Source organism: Bidens hawaiensis, unplaced genomic scaffold (assembly GCF_021521415.1).
Source record: "Bidens hawaiensis isolate Kalapana, Puna unplaced genomic scaffold, B.hawaiensis_p1.1 tig00010811_1, whole genome shotgun sequence".
NCBI classification, from domain to species: Eukaryota; Viridiplantae; Streptophyta; class Magnoliopsida; order Asterales; family Asteraceae; genus Bidens; species Bidens hawaiensis.
This window is the reverse complement of record NW_027491833.1, coordinates 122052-145709: the sequence shown is the minus strand read 5'-3', so window position 1 is coordinate 145709 and position 23658 is coordinate 122052. Positions and strand designations below refer to the sequence as shown.

General features: G+C 35.0%; 2 protein-coding genes and 1 pseudogene across 3 annotated transcripts; 1 reads left to right on the top strand and 2 right to left on the bottom strand.

Annotated features, from left to right (window-relative positions):
* Positions 1 to 5460: 5460 nt before the first annotated feature.
* LOC143536515 (uncharacterized) lies at positions 5461 to 8940 on the bottom strand. The gene is made up of 3 exons (XM_077030487.1): positions 8029 to 8940; positions 6654 to 7040; positions 5461 to 5860 (listed from the first exon to the last, which is right to left on the bottom strand). Exons 1-3 carry the CDS (start codon positions 8722 to 8724, stop codon positions 5471 to 5473), a joined length of 1473 nt encoding a protein of 490 aa, XP_076886602.1. The 5' UTR covers positions 8725 to 8940; the 3' UTR covers positions 5461 to 5470.
* Positions 8941 to 13933: 4993 nt separating this feature from the next.
* Positions 13934 to 17102, top strand: LOC143536516 (eukaryotic translation initiation factor 5-like). The gene is made up of 2 exons (XM_077030488.1): positions 13934 to 13985; positions 15305 to 17102. Exon 2 carries the CDS (start codon positions 15637 to 15639, stop codon positions 16921 to 16923), a length of 1287 nt encoding a protein of 428 aa, XP_076886603.1. The 5' UTR covers positions 13934 to 13985; positions 15305 to 15636; the 3' UTR covers positions 16924 to 17102.
* A 3071-nt stretch (positions 17103 to 20173) lies between these two features.
* On the bottom strand, positions 20174 to 23658 carry LOC143536514 (putative eukaryotic translation initiation factor 5-1; annotated as a pseudogene). Its single transcript, XR_013135899.1, has 2 exons — positions 23610 to 23658; positions 20174 to 21811 (listed from the first exon to the last, which is right to left on the bottom strand). The product of XR_013135899.1 is annotated as a putative eukaryotic translation initiation factor 5-1 (transcript).

Sequence of the window (23658 nt, the reverse complement as noted above, 5' to 3'; positions counted from 1 at the left end):
GGATCCGCCGCCGTCTGCCCGGCTGCCGGAAGCAAACAACCATACTCAGGGAGAAAACCCTGAGAAGCAAGGAGACTATCAAAGTCAGCTTGTTTCAACTTGCAGGGAATCTCATCCCATCTCTTCACTGCCTTATTCTTCCCTCCCTCCACCGACGAGGCCTCGGCAACCCGTTTACCCTTGCCGGTCTTCTTCAAAGTAGACATAACAGATTTGACACGGCGTTTACTAGGGGAAATTGTGGTGTCTGGGTTATCAGACATACAATTGTGAACCAAACAATATGCTTACTTTAAGCACGGAGTTCAGGGACAAAGATAAAGGCTCTCAATCGGGATGTAAATGGAAGAAGCAAAAGGCTCTGAAAATAACAATGGAGATGAAGAAAAAACCGTTCAAAATGTTTGGTTTTATAGGCCCAGGGGAGAGAAAGAGAAACAAGTAATGAGCAGATCTACGCTCACGCGCCCCCACGCGCAGGCGTAGACCAACATAAGCGCGACACGTGTTCCTGACACTGTATGAGGAGACGTGAAAGGCAATTGTAGCACCTCGAGCACGCAAAAGGTCTGACACATGACGTCTCCATCTCTGATGCACGTCAGCATCAACCAACCACGTGCAACCACGTGCAACGCACACATGATGTCTCCATCTCTGACGATTCGTTTTAACCAAAGGGATAGAATTTCGCGCAACGCACATATGAGAAATGAAAAAGAAAAGACAAACCCTATTAAAAGAGCAAACTATTAAGTCTAATATCTATCTTACCTCGCTCGCGCGAGACAAGACACACATTAGACTGGGGGGGCTTGAAGGGGTATGCACCCGCCTTAACATCGAGCGGGGCGGGTCAACCCACAAGATATAGACAAGAGGCTTGAAATCAGGATGTCATGAAGACACAAAGCCAAAACCTATGCGCGTGGCGCATATCACACTTGCTCACGCATATCACATATGCTCACGCATCACATATGCTCACGCATCACATATGCTCACGCATATCACATATGCGCGTGGCGCATATCACATATGCTCACGCATATTACATATGCTTGCGCATATCACATCTGCGCGTGAGAATAAAGAGAAGACCTCGGCATCCCCAGGATAGGCGCATTCACACATGCACACAATCAACCACGTCCTTATCCAAATCAGGATAAGGACAACCATGATTGTGCTCATCAGACAACCTTCCAGAAGGTATCTTTTAAGGAATAAAGAATATGCTGATGTTGACAGCTGCCAATGAAGGGTGGACAACTCAGCAAAACCCATGTGCTACCACGTGATGGCACATGGGTCAGGTGAAATACCTTGGTCAGAGAATAATCAATAAAAAAGCACCAGGTGTCCTAAGTACACGTGGCGCGAAGCAATAGGAGGAGGCCAAAAAGGCCCTAATTGAGTCTGAGCCCAATCATTGGAAACCCTAATACTATAAATACCACACCACCCCCACAGTGGGAGGTAAGCAAGAAATATACTCTGAATCCTTCACTCACTTTCACATTATTATTATCTTCTCCTACAATATCTTATTCTCACACCGGAGGGTTACCCCAAAGAGGACCCCTCTGTCCCTTTCTGAGGGGTAAGTTCACGGTGCTGCTCGTTTTATAGGTGGAAGAACTCATATTCCGGAAAACCATCGGTGATATAGCACATTCATACCCGAGGAAAGTTGATCGTATACTAGTAAGTCGATCCACGCATCTTCAGAAATGATTTGGAATATCGGGAAAAAAGATTTTTAAGTTTCCTATTGTATAGAAGACAGGTGGGAGTTGCAAGCCTTGAAAGAACCCACAAACTCCATTTCACCCAAGGTACATTAAGCCTCCAACCTAGGGATGATAAAACAACATAATTCACGTACCCTTGAATCTTGATGATGGATAATAATGTGAGAATTGATGATGGATAATAATGTGAGAATTCAAATTGTATTTTATTAAACGGCCTAAACTATTTCTTTTGCCGGTTGCGAGCTAACGAGCTCACGGCGTGCATTTCTGTAATGTCGTGAAACTTTCTTTTAGATATCCCGACGTATCTTCAAGTTCAAAATAACGGTGGACGCCTTGGACGTTAACTGAATACCGGTAGTGACAAATTATCAGAATTGGATAAGCCGGAAGGCAATATATTTAAGACCGCTCAAATTAGATTGAGACATTTTATTTTATTAAAAATATGAGTTTGAATAATTTAGTTTGTGTCTAAAATGAATGTAGAGTAGAGTGGTTTAATTTGGTTGTGTGTAAAATGAATGGAGATTGGTTATGTTAATTTATTTTAAAAGGCTGTTTTTTTATTTTAAATTAACAGTCTAATGATTGTTCAATGGTCATATCTATTGAGCACGGCCACCGCGAGCTCCTGTACTCACTCCATCAACCTGGAAGCGTTATTCGGAGTCCTAGACCAAGGGGATTGTGTCCTAGCTCAACCCGAGTGAGCTTGAGTGAGACGAGCTTGGCGCCCTGCCTGCCTACCGGCTCTCAGTTGCTTTGCATCTTTAACTTTGCCAGAACGCTTTATGTTTTTTTTTTCTTTTTCTTTTTTTTTATGGAAGTGTAAAGAATATAGAATATAGGAAGACGGGGATAAATTTGTGTGGAAAAGTGTAAATTGGTGGGTTAATTTATAGGCTAGATTTTAAATATCTTTAAAAATAACTTACCATTTAAATGGTCATGTTACCGTTGCATCATCGGGAGCTTCAGCGTGGAAAACCCAAAGAGGGTCAAATCCTCAACCCCCCCCCCCCCCCCGGTGGTGTTTTTGATGGTCCCGGGCCCAACTTGAGGCCATCACATGATCACTATGTCCTTTGGATAAGGGTGTGCATAAATACATAAAATAGATGTATAAATACATGAAATCATGGTATAAGACATGTAATACATAAATAGATGTGTAAAGATAGAATTAAATGAACATATGAAAGGTTCAGTTTGGTTAACTAAGGGTACAAAAAAACAATCACCGTTTTTTGGTTAATTCAGTTATCACTTAATTTCGCTTCGGTTTTGTCAGTTTTTGGTTCAGTTCGGTTGTTACTCGCACCTACCTCCTTCCTGACGGGACTTCGCTGAGTTTCAGTGAGATCTGAAATCATTCTCATTTCATGGAGAATCCACTTTATCCATTTCAATGACTATTTCTTAAAAAGTTAACATATTCCCATGAATACGCATTGGTTGCTACAAACACGACGTGTGTCTCATGAAGTCATAAATATTTTTTCATATTAATAATTCATTTTCCTATTTCTCACAACTTAACAAAAGATTCTAGTTTTTTATTATTATTTTTACCTTGATACATATGATTGGATAGATTTACAAAACTTTGTCACGAATATTGTCGAGAATATAAACATAATTGTGTTTTAAATCAGCTATATGATATATTGATATTTGATATATTCTGTTACTAATCCATAAGAATCTATTAGAACAAAACACTTTTGTGTCCACAAAACCATCTAAGCAATCGGTAACATATGTAAAAATTATATACAAGTGTATGTTACGAAACCAAATTGAACACGCTTGTATGACTGTCTAAATAAAGAACTTCAATATTGCCGATTCAATTATAAACCCGTAAACCTTAATAGCTACCGAATTAAAATGTTGATAACAGTTTTTACCTTTTAGAACATTAATAAGTTCTCAAAAAAAAAAAAATTAACAAATTCTGTATTCGTATATGTATTGGATGAGATATTTTTGAGCACGAGAGCGTGAGTCTTGGAAAAGGCTGTGAGAAAGGGTGTGAATGAAATAATGCCAATCTGGTTTTTTGTAGTGCTTTTTGGGCACATCTTGTTTTTTAGATAAGATTTTGGACCAATTAATTAACAAATAAATGCTCTACAGCCTATCTTATTACATAGTAACTTGGAATTGCATTTTCGTAACTAATAATGATAACAACAATATTATTTTTTATATATACTAAGTAATAAAGTTATGACATGTTATAAGTTGTATCAGGTCCAGGTGTATCATTCCCCCAAACAATCCCATTCTAGTGATTGAACTGTTTTTCCTATACGTTCTAAATACGGCATTGTACTTTTAAAACGTCAAATTGTATATTCAACGTCAAAATACTATTAAGACTATACCTATTCACAATCTCACAATCACAATCTCACATTATAAAATTAATTTCTCTCTCTCCAATTTACATAATTTAACTAATCCCAATCTTTTACACACATTCACAACCCATCCCAACTTTAAAAAAATATTTTTTTAACGAAATCCGTTTTTAATAAAGTTTATGTCGGAATGTTCAATTTTTTTAAAAGAAATATCGTGTATTTAATTATTTTATTATTTAGAATATTAAAAGTTAATTGAATAATTAAGTTATTGGGGGGGGGGGGGGTTAGTTTGGAATGCAATCTGGTTTGTTTTACCAAACTAGATTGCCAATCTAGATTGTTTTATTTTCTTTTTTCAATTTATTTTTTAACTTTGGGCCCCCCAATCTCATTATGAAATTGCCAATGGAAGTAGTTTAAAGTTTTACAATTCAATGTGAATATACAATTAAATTACGTTGTATATGTGCCCTGGTCTAAACTATCTACTGTGATTTGTGACTGTATCCATCCATATAGTTTGCTTGTTTTTAGCACTATAGTTTATGTGTTTTATTTATTTAACTTTTTTTCAGAAACAACCAAATATATTGAAACAAGACCCGACTAGCTAGCAAGAAACTAAACATGCAAAAGTCCAACTGCTACAATCTATAATTTTTGCTCAAGTGGTTTGCTCAATTTTGTCATTTCCATCCAAAAACGTTTTTTAGCATTTCTGTCCTCATGGTTTTATTTCTATTTTAGTCCAATTCGTTAATTTCATCCAAAATTATCTGTTAACATTTATATTAAAAGACCAAAATACCCTTGTTTTTTAAAATTTTTATTTAAAAATAAATAAATACATATATATACATATATTATTTAATATTAAATGTTTATAAATTTTGATACATTTCAGTTTCGAAGACACTTTATAGTTTATACATTAACTTAACTAATAAGTTAATTTTGATAATGTAGTTGATTTTATAAAAATAAAATAAGCCGCATATGTATAAAATAATAAAAATATAAGACAAAACTAATTGGGCTAATACGGTAACCATGGCCCAATCATTGTTCAGCCAATGGCCCGAGGCTACTAGCTCGGGTCCAATAATCGAACTAAAAAAGGTAAAATCACTAAATCAGAAACCAACCTTAGTTCTACAAATTTTAATCCTTGAAAAATATAGAAAAATTTACCGTTTTCATTAAAAATCCTTGAAAAATTCATCATAAAAAAATTAAGTAAAATTTGATATAAATAACAATCATTACACTTTTTTCCCCATAATTCAAAATAATAATATTATATAACTCATACCTTTCATATAAAACAAAGTGTACAATTTAGCTACAAGCACACTTGGTAGGAACTATGTTTTCCTTTGCGGCTTCTTCTGATTTCCTCAATTTGACCTCACTAAGAACCCTTGTAGCCCACTCAGCAAAATAAGTTGAATTGTATCCGATTTTACCATTCTTATAGACAGACATACAACGTCTATCATCATCAGGGAAGGGGCATGGGTCACCTTCAGTGTCACGCCAAGCTCCTTCGTGCTTCATCCCAGACCAACTGGCTATCCAGCGGTAGACAAGCTGGCCCACACCGGCCAACTTGAGCCAACCTTTAGGGAAGAACTCAAGCACACTACTATTTCTATCCATTAGAAAAAGGTTCGTTAATTGTGCACCATGTGGTGAAACCAATATGTCTGTTGAACCCATCAACTTCACCTGTAGTCAGAATAAAAAATATTAGGAACAAAAATAGAAGAAAGAGTGTAATGATTTATATGAAGAAAAAGTGTATTTTCACATTACGTGTCGAAGACAGATAACACCCGATGTAATTTAAAAAAATATATATTATTGATTCATTTTAAGAAAATAATAAAATATAACAAGGTCAACTTTCAAATCAATAAGCAACCACTTTTTGAAGGAAGCTTAAGTTTTATATAAAATAAATAGTACTTGGTAAACTCTAAGGTCCTTTTAAGTCTCATCTAGGTCTCAAATATTCATATGAGGCTTGATTGTATACCAATAAAATAGTTATATATCATTGAAATGATTATATTTAACTAATATTTGTTATGAAACATGAATAAGTTACCTCTCATATATATTTATATATACAAAAAAAAAACATCACCCTTGCTATATATCAAAAAGAGAAAAAAAGAAATTAAATGCAAAGGTTAAGAATATAGTTGTCCAAATACATACAATCTTCTAATTTACTATTGTTTTCATCATATTTGAAACCACTTTTTAAGAAATACTACTTATGCCCGACGTCTATATATATCGATATCTATAATAATTTTTAGTATACTAATTTCAAAATAGTAATAGTCCATTATAAAATTAGGCATAGAGCAAATGCCGTTAAAAAATGCTAATTTAAAAACATAAACGTAATTTAAAAGTCTCTAAATACATATAAGAAAAAACTTATCTAACGACAAACTAACATACTACTAATACTTCGGTAAACCATCTAGCAAAATATTGAAAAACTAACCTGTTCACAGACAGTAAGATTACTCGAATATGCCACCCTCAACCGGCAGTTTTCCACTTTCTTACACTCGTTCTCAAAAATCTCCACCACCGCGGTCTCATTCCTGAACGATCTCGCCCCCGTTCGCATGAACAATGTCATCCCAATCTCATTATCGGTCCGATCCAACTCAACACCACACATCATCCTCGCCTTACATCGAATCAAATCATAAACTTCCATCCTCTTCTCCCTCGACATCCCCCCTTCGTTATGCCTCATCACTACCGCCTCCTCGTAACACATTGGCTGATCGTAACTGTCGTCGTCGAACTGCTCAATGTTTAGTGGTCCATTGAACGTTGCCTCCATAAATGTACTTAACCATGGGCTCATCCATTTCCGTACCTTTAGAATAAATATATCATATTTAGAGGTGAGAAAAAAAACAGATTAACCGAACCGAAATTACCAACTTAAGTTAATAACTGACGATTCGACTTTGTTTTATTTGAAAATCGAAAATTACGGTTCAGTTTATGTTACAACTCGTTCTAAAACCAAACCAAAAGGTCCAAAACACACCAAAAACGAACCAAACAGAACTTATTTTAGTTTTATTTTGAATTTATGTCTCAATTATTATTTTAGTTCAAAAGTTTTATTTATGCTCAAATTTATTAATAAGTGCTTTACAAATACTTTTGGTTAAATATTAATCTCACGCTCAAATTCAATACTTTCGAGCAATTTTTAAAGCCCATACTTTAAAATTAACCCGAATGGAGAACCGAAACCGACTCATAACCCATACATAAAACCGATAAATCAAATCCGACCAGCGTTCAAAAACACAAAAACCTAAATTCCGGTTTGGTTTCCGTTATACCTTTCCAAATTCCAAAATCGAACCAAACCGCACCAAAACCGAACAAAATGTGGGGAGAATCCCACTAACTTTTTCGGCTTTTGTTGTTGGATTTATCACTAAAACTCATTACTTTGGGCCAAAAGTTTTATACCCAAATTGCCAAAAATTTATTAATATTTGCTTAACAAATATTTGTGTCTAAAAGTTTCATGCTCAAATTCATTACTTTAAACCATATTTTTCTAGCATTCAAAACATTTAAATCCCAAATGTAAAACCAAAAACCGACCCATAATCAACCTGAACTCATACATAAAAACGAAAAATCAAAACCGATCAATTTCCTAAAACCGAAAAATTGGTTTTGATTCGATTCGTGTCCTAAATAAATAAGGATAGGAATAAATCTCAGTAGTCCACAAAATATGTAAAAAAAAATTTCTTTTTTTTCCTTTGAAGCTGGAAAGGCACAAAATATGTAAAGTAATTTTAACGGTTTAATAAAGATGATATGATCATACATACCTCACCCCAGTGATACAAAATCCACCGGTCCGGCACAGCGCATTCGCTCTTCAAATGCCAAGCCACAAACGGAACCAAAGCCGATAATCCATGCCAAATGTTACCAAAATCATAGTGATTATACGACACAAATGTCCTACCGGGCACCAAGGTAGCATTTTTGGGAAGAAACCCCGGGTACGCTAGTGCATAATAATTCCATGATCCATCATGATTGTCACGTCCTTTAATGCATAGAATCTGCCCATCGGATTCCTTTGATGGAAACTGTTGGTATTGTACCTCACCTTCTTCATGCACGTCGTATCTTGAACTCATGAACCACGTGTGTCCCACAAGAGGCGCGTTGGAGAACCTTAGGTCTTTTAATGGGAGGAATGTGACGGATTCACGAAGCTTGTTGGCTAGATCGTCAGGACAAGAAGTGGAGTTCATGTATTCCTTCCCGTTCCTCCAGTTAGGGAGCTGGAGGAACGAGAAGGAGTTTGGGGAGGGGGGTAATGGGGTTTGGAGGATTTTAATGTGGAAGAGGACGAATAATGTGACGCAAATGGAGCATAGGTAGACGGAGAGTTTTGGCGAGAAGAATGTGAAGGGTGTTCGGGTGGTGGTGGCAGTGGTGGCTGCGGCGGAGCGTGGTGAGTGTTTTTGGTAGTGTGGCATGTCTTGGTGGTGGTGAGATGGTAGTATGGTCATGTTATGTTATTGACAAGAGGTGTAGAAAATTATGATATAAGATAATTGGAAAATGAATTTATATAATGAATTGTATTAGAATTTTGTTGGATCCCAAAAAGGATGCTTCAAGGGCACTCTTTTAAAGTGAAGTAGGATGGATACTTCATACTTATATATTCATTTTATTTAACAAAAGTTGAAAATTATATGGTTGAATATTATTAAGGATATGAAAATGCTTAATTTTTTTATTGAAGTTTGACCTGACTGTTTCTATTTATTTATTTTCAGGCATAAAAGCACTATACAAGAAAGTAATATATATTAAATAAAAAAATAAAAAAGAAATAAGAAAAGGAGAAATTTCATGATACTTTCAAGTCACCTTCACAAGTAGTACACCTTTACGTACAATGATTCATATTGGTAAGTGGTAGCCTATACACAATACACGTGGGAATTTATTAGTTTCATTTCACTAAGATCATATAAGTTATATGTTTTTTAATTAGTTTCATTTCACTAAGATCATATAAGTTATATGTTTTTTAATTAGTTTCATTTCACTAAGATCATGTTTTGACTAACTTTATATACGTGTTGAAAAAAATTATCATAACATATTTAATTATTATTAGTAATCCCTAACTAACTTTATCTCATATCCGTATTTAAATGATTTTTTTAATGATTGTTTAGTGTGTGTAAATTAAGTGCAAAGGGTTGGCATAACGTATGCAATAATATCGTGGATTCTTTTTCAAGTTGAAGCAAAGTAATAAATTTACTATAAACCGAATATTTTTTTTGTTATTGAGGTTGTTACTTGCTTACATATTTGTTAAAAAGATTATCGGACTTCTATAATAAACCCAAATTTTCTTTTCTTAGTTAGCTTTATGCTCACGCCAAAGATAAATGGAAAATTTGTTTGGAGAGTAATGCCAAAATACAGCAAAATTAACTATACAAATAAACAAACATACAAATCAAACTCATGCACAAATAAATAAAATTATATTAATTTCTTTTTAACGTTTACGTATTGCAAATATCTGAGAATTGAAATATTGAATGACTTCTAAATAATTTTAAAGATACACAAGTTTTTAAATAACTTTGATATTAAATTTTAAGTAATGTGTTAGTAGTGTGTAACGGGTTATACTTTTCTCTCAAAATCTAGCTGAATAAGGTGTAACATGTGACCTTATTTTTTGTGTGACCACCTTCATGTCTCATGCTTATCCAATTAAACATATATGCAATATAACTCTTTATAAAATTGATCATTCCAAAGTTGTAACCTTAGGTAGTGTTTTTCATGTGTGTCATCCATAAGTTAACCATGACCATCAGACCATGTATGTTTTACATTATGACATTTAGGTTCATATTAACAATAAAATTGATGTGTAACACTCTAAAACATATAATACAACACTAACTGCATATCTAACTCATAGGCATATGCAACTTAAATTGTCGGTCGTAACTAGCATACACTTGCAAGGTTGTATGTTTCCGGTTTTAACCGTAATCATTACATAGGTCTAGAGTAGTGAAATTAAAAATTACAATGTTATTTTGATCCATTTAATGTTAGTACTTCAATTCCTTGTAACATAAACAAACTTAACGTTATATATTGCAATCCTGACTTGTCTTTTTAAGTAATGAGTTGATTTAATCAAGGTTAAATTGTATATACGTATTTATTTCAACTCAAATTATAAAACAACTTAACTTTGCTACTTAAATATACAAATACTCGTAATATAAAACTAATTAACTTAAAAAATGCCCCAAATGGGCTAGCACCACTAATAACCATTGTTTGTCTCTATTACAATTACTTCCTCGCTATCGTCAGCACCACTGCCGTAGCCACAACGCCACCGCCATAATCATCGGCTCACCACCACCGTCTCTTCCACCTTTGTTGCCATCTCCACCCCGACACCACCACGTAGTCGTTGACTTCATCAATGCCACCACCGTCATAACCATATTCACTGTCACTAGGCCACCATAAAATATATAGCGGGTTAACCTATTTTGATGTTTTCTTCTTAAAACAATAATTTCAACATGACTCGATTTTATCAGAACTTGTTTTGACCTAATCCCACTTGATACTACGATAAAATGGCTAGTTTTGTCGAAACTTATATGGTTTAGAACACTTATTCACCCATCACCCGATAACACTAACTCATGCATTGTACTAGTTTACTACACATATCTTATTAACCTTTTAAAATAGTAAAAAAAAAAGAAAAAGAGTAAGATGTATTGGCATCCACCAAAATATACAATTAGATCAAACGCCACTTGCCATAATTGTTATAAACTCTTCATACCAAGTTGTTTCAATTTCCACTACATTGGTGTTGGTCTTGCATGCTAGTATTTTATATTTATCTTTTTCATAATTTGGATATCATCAACACACTACCAAATCGGACCCCAGTTTCCCCAACCCACTTCCACCGGATCATTTGGATTTTGTAATAAAAAGCTGTTGACTTTGACCAAAAGTCAAATGTAGGAAAAATTAAAAAATAATGTCAGAAGTGGGATTTGAACCCCCACGCCCTCTCTCAAAGACCAGAACTTAAGTCTCGGCCATCCTGACTTTTTGGTATTACACCTTAGCGTTAAATAATATACTGTGGTTATTCACGTTGAAACCTAGTATGTTGCTTTCCATCTAAGTAATATGTAAAACTTAAATTGATATTAAGCTTGTCGATCCAAAACCTTTCAAATTGTATTTCTATAGCATTTGATAAAAGAGCAAAAAAACAAGTGTTTTGTTTTTTTATTATTATGGTAAAGGGGCGATGCCCATCAAAGTTCATAATTTTATTGTACGAAACATTACAAAAGAGAAAGGTAATTTAACCCTTTGGGACTTGTCGAAAAGAGCTAAATACACGCTAACAACTAACACTCTACTATTTTTCCTAGTGGATTGTGTGTTTGATTCAAGTACCTGAATACACGCCTCAATTTTTAAACAAGGTTTTTTTTTGTAGCATTAGTCATCTGTTCAAGCAATCACATATCAAGTGATTACTTAGCAAATCATCCTTTTTCTACCCACTTTAATATATAAAAATGAAAAAAAAATCGAATAAGCCTTGGCTTAGATAGAGTTCTTGATATATCTCACAAAAGATGAACAAATGACCAAAAGAGACTATTAATACTTGCCATAGAAGCCTAGAACCCGCCTTGAAAAATTTCAGCCCCTCATGGCCCGGTTCCAAGCCCGGTATAGAGCAGGCTTCGTCCCGTTTGGGACACTCTTATTTAAATAAGTGTTAGGCAAACCTTTTGGGCTCATTGATCCAGGCTCACTTTTACTTCTAAATAATTTGTGGTGGATTCTATTGTTTACATATTTTATTCTAGCTTTGCATTTTATTAGCTACAATAATAACTAGAATTTTTTCCGCGTGCGTTGCGTCGCAAATTCTGTTTTGTGTTGCATGTTAAACGATATCAGTTTAGCTTGTAACAGTACTATTATGAAACAAACACACCATATAGCAACCAATATACATTTGATTTGGAAATATAAAAAAGGATGTTATTAGTTAAAATAATACCGATACTAATACCGATATTTTCTTATGGTTTTTTTCTCATACATGAACTTTATGAAGGATTTAACTAAATTATCCTGAACTTTATGAAGGATTTAACAAAATTATCCTGAACTGCAAAATAACCAAAATTTTAAAAAACCTTTAAAAAAATCCTAAATTTCAAACAAAGACTAAGCCAAGTAGGTATGTAAAAAACCTTCAAATATTGCAATATGTATTTGCGATGGGAATATACAACAAAAATAAAAGTTCAAATAAAGCGGTAGGTATTTGTAGTGGGAGAGTTTCAAACTTGAGTCCAACCAAGCTAAACAACAAAGTTTAAGCAACCTTACTTTGACCATTCCACCAAACAATTTTTTGCTTAAAGTTCCTGCATTTGAAAATATATAGATAACTAGGTTAATTACCTGTGACGTCAACAATCACTTAAAATATTCCAAAAATTACCTGTGATGTCAACAATCACTTTTACTATATATAGATAACTAGGTTAATTACCCGTATAGCACACGGGTTAGAATATGTAATTTTTTTAAATAGTAACATAATGTGAAATACAATAAAGAAGTATACGGTAAAAAAAAATAAAAAATACGCAATTTGGAAATAAAAAATTTTTTTTGAACGAGCAATAAATAAAGTCCAGATACTTAGGCTAACCCATTGGCAAAAGACAACTTCATACGCCCGTTATTGCAGACAAAATTAGTAGCACAAACCCACCATCTCATGACCATCTCATGTTTCGGGGAAAACCTGCCTAGGGCTGTTCAAACCGCTCACCGCTTGAACTCGCTCGTTGCTCACTCGAAAATTGCCCAGGCTCTGAAAATGCTCGCTCGTTTTTTCGCTCGATTGTAGATGAGCCGCTCTGCTCGGTTCCGTTCAGCCAAATATCTTTAATTTATTTTATATATAACTATATATGAACAAATATAACAAATATATAAATATAAAGACAACACACATAAATATAAGCACAAAATTCTTTAAACCCTTTAATATTTTCTTAAGTCCGTCAATTTTATAATTTTATTTGTTCATTTCAACTTTTCAGAATATCAGAAGTTTATTTACATGCTTATTATATCTTAGTTAAAATTTGTTTCTCGTAAAAAATTACAACATATTACACTTTTATTTGAAAAAAATACTAATTTGTTTACAAAATATATTATTACAACCTTTAAACTTGTTTTTTATTGAAAAATTAAAGTGAAAAAAAAATAATGCTAAAAAATCACTCGATGTTCGATTCGATTTTGACTCGTTTCAATTTGCACTCGGTTCGAATTTCAGCCGTTCGGTTGCAAACGAGCAAGCCTTCGCTCCGTTCAGCTCGTGAACAGCCCTAAACCTGCCACCCGAAAGTCACCACAGTAAAACCCGATTAAGATTAAATTCAAACTTAAGAACTCCCAAATCTTTACTTCCCATCCAATCCCGTAGAACTAATCATAAAATGTTTTTTAACTTAAAATTATAAACTTCAATATCTTGATGTATTGTTCAAAAAATAATAAAAATTTACAGCCCATGCCATACAGTCATATACCATACATATCTCGCCCTACATATATAAATATCCGTATGACAGGCCGCCTCTCTCTCAATCTCAATCGCTCATCTACCTGCCTGCCTGCCATCATCTATCGATCTGTAAGTAACTTCATCCAACTTTCATATTCATATCAATTCCTTCTAATTACCATTCGTTCCGATAATATTATCTTATTATTGTTTATATTAATCGATGTTATCCGCTTGTAACCGGTTGATTTGCTGATAAAACCGATGAATTAGCTGTGCTATTTCATTAATTGATAATCGGTATTGTTAGATTGATTAACAACACGATGTTTTCATCCGGAATCTGTTAGGTTTTGGATTTACGTTTCCGATTAGTTGTTTGGAGTCGTGTTTAGATCTGATTTGCTTTATCTATTACTTATTATTATAGATTGATTGATGATTGAAGGTGATGTGTTTTGTTGTTGATATGTTTTATCAGTTTTACTGTTATTGGCTGTTTGTAGACTAAGTCTTAATTTTAAACTATTAGTGTTTAGTGTTGGTGTTTTGATTCTTAAATCAGTTTCTACTTGCTACAATTTTGCAACTTGCAAAAGGATAATTTGTTAATAGAAGGAGAGTATACTGAATTGTTAGTGTTAAAGTGCTATATATAAATTTTGTATGATATTAAAATTACCGATATTTCACTGTAATAACCGATATCTCAAATATCGGTTCTTGATCAATATCCGAAATTTTTCCACATAAACTGCTTTGTATGTTATGAAGTAGTATTATAATTTTTGTGTTGGAACTTGTTTGAAACTTCATTTTTTGGATTTATCTGTTATAATCTTTGTATTCATGTAGTACGAAGTATATTGTCTCTCTATATATAGCAGCTATGTATTTGAAAGTATGCACTACTGTCGATAGACGGTTACATTTGAGCTGGTATTCACTGGTTTATTTATAAGGTTGCGTTGATTGATTATTGTTAAATTTACGGCTATTTATGATTGTTTGCATACAATTTTGAGTAACTTAGTTGCTTTGTGGAGTAAAATTGTTTATCTGGATATTCTTTGAATTAATATTTTGTTTCAACAATTGCACATATGTGCATTTACTGCCTATATTGTTGAATGTGTGTGCAATCTCTCGGTTGTTCACAGTTTATGTGGTTTGAATTAACATTTTGTTGCAACAATTGCACATGTGCATTTACTGTCTATATTGTTGAACGTGTGTACAATCACTCGGTTGTTCACAGTTTATGTAGTTTGAATTAACATTTTGTTGCAACAATTGTACATATGTGCATTTACTGTCTATATTGTTGAACGTGTGTACAATCTCTCGGTTGTTTTCACAGTTTATGTAATATAAGAAATAAAGCTCATTATGTTGTTTCTGTTTCACTTTTATAAGTATACTAATTTGCTACCGTTATCTTGATGAAGGTTGTGACTTGTGTGGCGGCTATCTGTTTTTGGGGGCGAATTGCAAGTTGGAGTTTGTGAAACGTTAAAGTGTTTTTTTATGTCCGAGCAGGCTATTATTTACTTAGGGTCTATTGGGTTGTTGGGAGAGTATTGTCCTATATTCTTTCAAGAAAGAAAATCATTTCTTGTTGAAAACGGTTGGCTGTATGCACCTAACCTCACTACAAAATTTTCTGGTTGCAATAGCTTGGCGCAACCTTTATCCACTACAACTGATCACTCTTGTTTTTGCTCCTAAGTTCTCTGATCCAACTTCAATTTTATAAGTTTATCCACCCGGACCAATCACGATGGCTTTGCAGAACATTGGTGCCAGCAACAGTGATGATGCCTTTTACAGGTACAAGATGCCAAAAATGATCACAAAAATTGAGGGGCGTGGAAATGGCATCAAAACAAATATAGTGAACATGGTTGATGTTGCCAAAGCTTTGGCTCGACCCGCTTCGTACACTACCAAATATTTCGGGTGTGAGCTTGGAGCACAGTCAAAGTTTGATGAGAAAACTGGGGTGTCACTTGTGAACGGTTCTCATGACACTGCAAAACTAGCTGGGCTTCTTGAGAACTTTATCAAAAAGTATGTGCAGTGTTACGGCTGTGGGAACCCAGAAACAGAGGTACTGATTACCAAGACTCAGTGCGTTCAACTAAAATGTGCTGCTTGTGGGTTTGTGTCTGATGTGGACATGAGAGACAAGCTGACATCATTTATTTTGAAGAATCCACCCGAGCAAAAGAAGAATTCTAAAGATAAGAAGGCGATGAGGCGGGCTGAGAAGGAGAGGTTAAAGGAAGGCGAGGCAGCTGATAAGGTGCTAAAGAAGCTGAGTCAGACAAAAGACGTGAAGAAGAGTAAGGATAAAACGTCAACTAAAAAGAAAGGTAACGGTTCGGATGAGGATCACAGTTCACCAACTGTAAGCCAGGCAGGCGACAAGGATAATGGATCTGATGAGGATGATGACGTCCAGTGGCAGACTGACACGTCAGCAGCAGCTGCACAGAAACGTATTCAGGAACAGCTTAGCGCAGTGACGGCTGACATGGTGATGCTTGCTACAGAAGAGCTCGAGAAGAAGGTTGTTAAGAAGGCTGCTGAGGAGAACTCTAATGGCAGCGTGAAGAAGAAGAGTCTGGTGGATGTTGTTAAAGAGAATCTGAAGGCAGGTGTCGGGCCAAAGGAGATACTGGCATCATTGTCGGGATCACGTCAGGAAAATGCGAGTGCTCTTTTTGAGGGTTTATTGGATGGAGTGGAGAAGGGGTTTGCAAAACACTTGGTTAAGAAGAAAAGCTATTTGGCTGCGGTGGTTGTGGAGGGTGAGGAGGAATCACAGATGCTTCTGTTACGTGCTGTTGAAGACTTCTGTGGGAAGTCAAACCCGAATGCGGTTAAGGAAGTGGCGCTTGTTTTGAAAGCGTTGTATGATGTTGATATTATAGAAGAGGAGTTTGTGGTGAAGTGGTACGAGGAAGGAACGAGTGGCAGGAATAAGAGTTCGCTCATTTGGAAGAATGCGAAGCCTTTTGTGGAGTGGCTACAAAGCGCGGAGTCTGAAAGCGAAGAAGAGTAAGTTCAAGGTTATGGTATGCTGTCCTTTTGTTTTGTTTTGTGTTGATGTTTGTGTTTGAATCTACTGGTATTTAAACTTTAAATCTGTCTGTTTTCTTTGTTCTTGTTTGTGTGTTTTTATGTTTGAACTTTGAACCTCCTGGTTTAGAAATAATAAAGCATGTGCATTTTGGTGTTGAATTTGGGGTTTAGCAATAACTTTTTGTGATTAGCCGATAAATTGATTATGGTTATGTTTTAGAGTCTTAATACTTCATACTGAACCGTAACCGAATTGAACCGAACTATGTATATCAACTTATATACATGTGTTTATCAGCTGTGTTTTAGTCTCTCAAAACATCTTGCATTGGTAAACCAAATTTTTGTGTTAACTGTATTCTCTGTGTTTGTTGAGGGGTATTGAATTTAATAATTCAAACTTTGGCATATTGGCATGCATTAATCACAACTTAAAAGCTCCCTATGTTAATCTGAATTTTCATTTTTTTGGCATCTACTGAGCTTTTTCCTAACATAGAATAACCCGGTTGGTTTTGGAGCAAATCTTCAAGTTGATAGTGTAAAACAATACTTTTGTTTTGTTATAAACCAAATTTCTTTTTCTTTTTCAACAACCAACCCCCGCCCTTCAACCCCTTCTCCGGCAATGCTCCACCCCTCATCGTCGCCTGTCGGACGCAAACAAAAGATGATGAAAAATTAACCACATCTCCAAGACCACCACCGCGGCACCGCCTCCATCACCACCGTCTAGTTGACCATCGACAACCACCACCGTCATTTGCAAAAATCCCTAAAATCCAAACTCTAATTCGAGGTCAAGTAAATGAAAACATATACCTCAAATGAAGATGTGTTTTAAGTTTAATTATATTTCTCATTTGTCCTTCTTAACATGAAGAAATAACATATTTTGCCCCAAACTAATCAGGTTAGTCTTTGTTAGGAAAATGCTTCAATAGGGTGAAAGTTGGAGTTAACCTAAGGAATTTCTTATTTGGGATTAATGTAGACTAATAGGCCAAAACTTGGATTATTAACATCCGATATCCCACATTCTGAAGGGAAGTTGTTAGGTTTGTTCAAATGTAAGGATTAAAGTTTGTGGTTGAGTCAAAAACATTATTAAGATAGAAAGTTTGATGTTATTTTCTCTTGAATATTCCCCCCAAAGTCTTCAAATCTGGAACACAACAAACAACTTATATAAGGGTAGAAACCAAGCCTAAACGATTCGTGATTTGCACCCCCGTATGTCCATATGTCAAGTGTCAGCTCAACAGCTTCTAACGACCATACTTGTTCAATTTATCTCTCTTGACTTGGATACCGTGATGTGGACCGTTGAAAGTTTTAACATGCGACGTATGAATTGGCAAATGTTCCAGACGTAGAGCACGCAACACTTTAAATCCAAATACATTACCTTCAATGGAAGTAAACATGTTAGCAAATAAGGGTTCAACTTTGTCTACGCAAAAAGAAGAAATTTTTGATGGCTCTTGTGTACTATACACTTTGGTTTGTTTGGAAGGAAAGAAGTAGAGTGGCGCTAAATAAGTCCAAATGTCCATATCTTAAGGTGATCGAAGAATCAGTGTATGTAGAATAACTTGTTACGTTAGTTGGCATTTCCTTAAGGAGACATCCGAGTGGTAAGGTGGTATACTCCTCGACCAAATGGTTGTGGGTTCAATTTCTGCAAAGTGTGTCAAGTGCAGGTGTGATGATTTTAGGATATAGTAGAGTAGAAAGTGTGTATCGTGTAAAAAAGGGTGAGTTACACACATTAAATTGGTCATTATTGATAATAAATGGTTGAAGACAAATAAGTTAAAATGCTATAATTACCTCTTTTGTTTAACAAGGATATTATGTTACACATTGTTATTAAGGTGTCGGGTAGTGATGTTTCTCTATACATGATGAAGGTGTAGATATGTGATTAACATAAATACACATATATTTACGCACATTTAGAAGTATAAAAATAAAGGGACACCTCCTTTTGAACGCAAAACAACCATAGGTTGTTTACAGACGAGCAACTATATTTACTGTACGAGTATTTATTAGGTTAGCTCTCGCAATTATATTACCTTTTCTACACAGATTATATTAACTTGCGTTTAGTAGCCTAACTAGTTTTACTTTTAACGTTAAAATTGAACGATTGCTATACTAAATGCATCAAACATGCTTCCTAAGACCACTTCCACTAGCAAATCACTAATGGTTTGTTTCACTGCTTGATAAAAAATAAAATAAAAAATCTAACAAATAGACCAAACTAGTTTGCACCACCAAACCTATTTGCGAACTAGTTCATTGCCACATGTCAAGATATATATGTCTTTTAAATTTATATTTCCTTTTTCTTTCATATTAATTAATTTTAATTAGGATATTAATTTTTTGAATAACTTTTAATATTTAAGTTTTTAAAAAAATCTAAAAATCTAAAAAAATCTGCGAAGAGAACCAACATGTTTTTGTCTCTCTGGCTTTTGATACCTTTGGCTCCTTGGCACCGGAAGCTATCCGTTTCCTAACCAGGGTCCAACGGGTTGTGCATGGCAATGTGTCGACTCCAAAGGGGCAGGAGTATGTCTTTAGCAGGTTAGGGTTTGTAATTCAGAAAGGGATGGCGGCGCAGCTTGTTGCCCGCCTACCTGCTATGTTGATGTAATATCTATGTTTCTATATAAAAATATATATAATCTTTCTGAAAAAAAAAATATATTGTTTATTTTTAGATAAAGAAATTAATTTTTATATTTATAGGCACTTTTAATAAAAAGAAATAACAATTATAAATTATATTTATTTAATAAACAATAGTGAGGGTTGGATTGCTAATGACTTATTAGTAATGAGTGTAAAAGTTTGGTTGGATTGAGCTGGGTGTGGAGGAGAGAAAATTTGGTTTTATAATAAAGATTGATTTTTGTGAATGAGGATAGTCTAAGTATCACTAAATTATTTTTGTAATTTGGATAATGTATTCACATATCCTACAAATTTTAAACAAAACCACCACATACATGATTTCCTAAGACAATACATTACCATATTAATCAACTTCCATACCATATTTTTGGGGCTTTAAGTCTAGAGTTTCAAAAGCACCAATAAACGATGCAAACAAGTAAAGACCACTAACGGAGTAAAGTCAAACACAACTTATTGTTAGATACCAAGAGGTTCTAACACACAAACATCAAAGATTTTTAGCAGCAAACAAAACAAAAAGGCACCATACCATATAGCCATAACTATAACATATCACTTATTCTTCTTCGCTTTCAGACTCGGCACTCTGAAGCCATTCCACAAAAGACATCGCGTTCTTCCAAATGAGCGAACTCTTATTCCTGCCACTGGTTCCCTCCTCATACCACTTCACCACATACTCCTCTTCTATAATATCAACATCATACAATGCTTTCAAAACAAGCGCCACTTCCTTAACCGCATTCAGGTTTGACTTTCCACAAAAGTCCTCAACCGCACGTAACAGAGGCATCTGTGAATTCTCCTCGCCCCCGACAACCGCAGCCAAATAGCTTTTCTTCTTAACCAGGTGTTTTGCAAACCCCTTCTCCACTCCATCCAATAAACCCTCAAAAAGAGCACTCGCGTTTTCCTGAGGCGATCCCGACAATGATGCTAATATTTCCTTCGGCCCGACACCCGCCTTAAGATTCTCTTTAACCGCATCCACCAGACTCTTCTTCTTCACAACCTTCTTCTCGGGCTCTTAGGTTGACAGCATCACCATGTCAGCCGTCACCGCACTAAGCTGTTCCTGAATACGTTTCTGTGCAGCTGATGCTGACGTGTCAGTCTGCCACTGGACATCATCATCATCTTCCTCACCAGAACCATTATCCTTGTCGCCAGCCTGGCTTAAAGGTGGCGAAACGTGATCCTCATCAGAGCCATTACCTTTCTTTTTGGTTGATGTTTTATCTTTACTCTTCTTCCCATCTTTTGTCTGACTGAGCTTCTTTTGCACCTTATCAGCCATCTCACCTTCCTTCAACCTCTCCTTCTCGGCCCGCCTCATCGCCTTCTTATCTTTAGAATTCTTCTTCTGCTCAGGTGGATTCTTCAAAATAAATGATGTCAGCTTGTCTCTCATATCCACATCAGACACAAACCCACACGCAGCACATTTTAACTGAACCATCTGAGTCTTGGTAATCAGTACCTCTGTTTCCGGGTTGCCACAACCGTAACATTGAACATACTTTTTGATAAAGTTCTCAAGAATACCAGCTAGTTTTGCAGTGTCGTGAGAACCGTTCACAAGTGATACCCCGGTTTTCTCATCAAACTTTGACTGTGCTCCGAGGCTCACACCCAAAGTATTTAGTAGTGTAAGAAGCTGGCCTAGCCAAAGCTTTGGCAACACCGACCATGTTGACTATATTTGTTTTGATGCCATTTCCACGCCCCTCAATTTTAGTGATCATTTTTGGCATCTTATACCTGTAAAAAGCATCATCGCTGTTGCTGGCACCAATGTTCTGCAAAGCCATTGTGATTGGTCCGAGTAGATAATATTATCACTCAAGATGAATGGAAAACTGGAGTCGGGTCACAGAATTTGGGAGCAAAAACAGGAGTGATCAGTTGTAGTGGATGAAGGTTGCGCCAAGCTGCTGCAACCAGAAAATTTTGTAATGGGGTTTGATGCATGCAGCCAACTGTTTTCAACAAGTAAAGTGTTTGCTTGTTGAAAGAATATAGGACAATACTCCCCCAATAACCCAATAGACCGTAAGTAGTGAATACCCTGCTCGGACATACAAAACGCCTTTTAACTTTTCACAAGCTCCAACTTGCAAGCTGTCCACGAAAATAGATAGCTACTGCAAAACCTTCATCAAAATGATGGCAATCAATTAGCATTGCTAAAAAATATATGAGAATATAGGACAAATCATAACTTTTCACAAGCTACAAATTATCAGTCTATTGTCTAACTTAGTAGTTAAAAATATCAAATAAATGTAGAAGATTTTGCCAATGGTTAGAGAAACACAGAACTATAAAGTAAATGTGTATCAAGCATGCTACTAAAACAGTGTTTGTCAAAACTATAACTTCACAGATATGTAGATAACGAAAAAGATGATTTTTAATAAACCGTTGATCCCAACAAAATCCACATCAAAATCTTCACTCCACAAGGCAACATACAAGAAACTTCTATAACTTCACAAAGAGCAAAGATTAAGTACATAACAAAAAAGATGATTTTTCAATAAACCATTAATCCCAACAAAATCTACATTAAAAACCTCACACCACAAGGCAACATACAAGCAAACCAAGTATGAAGAATAGTAGTACAATTGTAGCAAGTTAATGATGTTAAAAGAATAAAGTGCATCATTCAACCCGGTATGCGAGGTTAGTTATTTAAGTACCTCAAAATTGCATGGATATGAAGTATGAACATATATAGAAAGAGTACTTCCAAAAGTGTTCAAATAATGCAAACTTAATACTTACTAGATACCAGCCGAAACAGAAACTGATGACAGAAAGTATACCAATACAAAAACTATCAGAAATGACAGCAAACCATCATAACAAAACCAGAAAAGCTCATGCAAGTTCCAATAAAGACCAAACAAGCTATAAGACCAAACCCAATGCCCCGCGTTTAGCGGTACACTTAGGTGACATGGCTAGAGTATCGTAAACATTAGCATCGGAGTAGATGCGCATTTGGAAAAATTCCCTTTTGCACGTGCAGGACATGTAGTATAGTGGGTGGGGGGCACATGATGTATAAACAAAAACAAAGCCTTTCAAATGTTCTTTGTTTGTTTCTTGAACGGAATTTCTAAATGTTCAAAAAATTTAATCCTTTTTTTCCTTTTTCATCTAACGCAACGATAATAAAGTTATAAAATTTATTTCCATTTAACTCAACGGGAATAAAGTTATAACAAAATCCAACTTCAAATAAAAGGTAACTGTAGAATTATGTTAATAATAATCATATTTTTTGAACCACTATAAAAACAGCCATACAACTTCATATTTTATCACACCTAGTTTAGTTTTGAGTTCTAACTATTTAAGTGTATTTTTAATTATAATTATTTAATGCAACGATAAAAGAAACTTATCAAATATAAAAAAACCAAGCACTCAAATTAAATGTAGACACTTTGAAGACATGGAAATGTAAGTATTGGCAAAGATGTTTGTATAATTGAAGAAAAAAAAGAGTGTTGTTTGTGCATTTACACAAATTTGATGTGGCAGCTGACTAAGCGCGTTTATGCGTACATTACTACATATAGCACCTTGCACCATTAATGGTCTAAGACTACTTCATCATTTCACTAATTATATAATATATCCACCAGTTCCTGTATCCTCACTAGTTAATAGTAATATGAAAAATAATATATAAAATCAAAGCTCCATAAAATAACCAGAGACTACAAGTTCTATCATCAACAATCATCATTCAATAGAAACACAAAAGAAACAGATCGATTATCATATATATCCATTAAAACAACAGATTAAACTGATCGATTAACAAATCCACCAGTTACAATATGCAAACATATAGCATCGATTACTATAAACCAATACAACAGAGCATTAATAATAATAATAATCGGAATCGAATACACAGTCGTAGAAACTAACCGATCGAGAGAGAAGAAGAAGAAGAAGAAGGCGTCTAGGGTTTTCAATT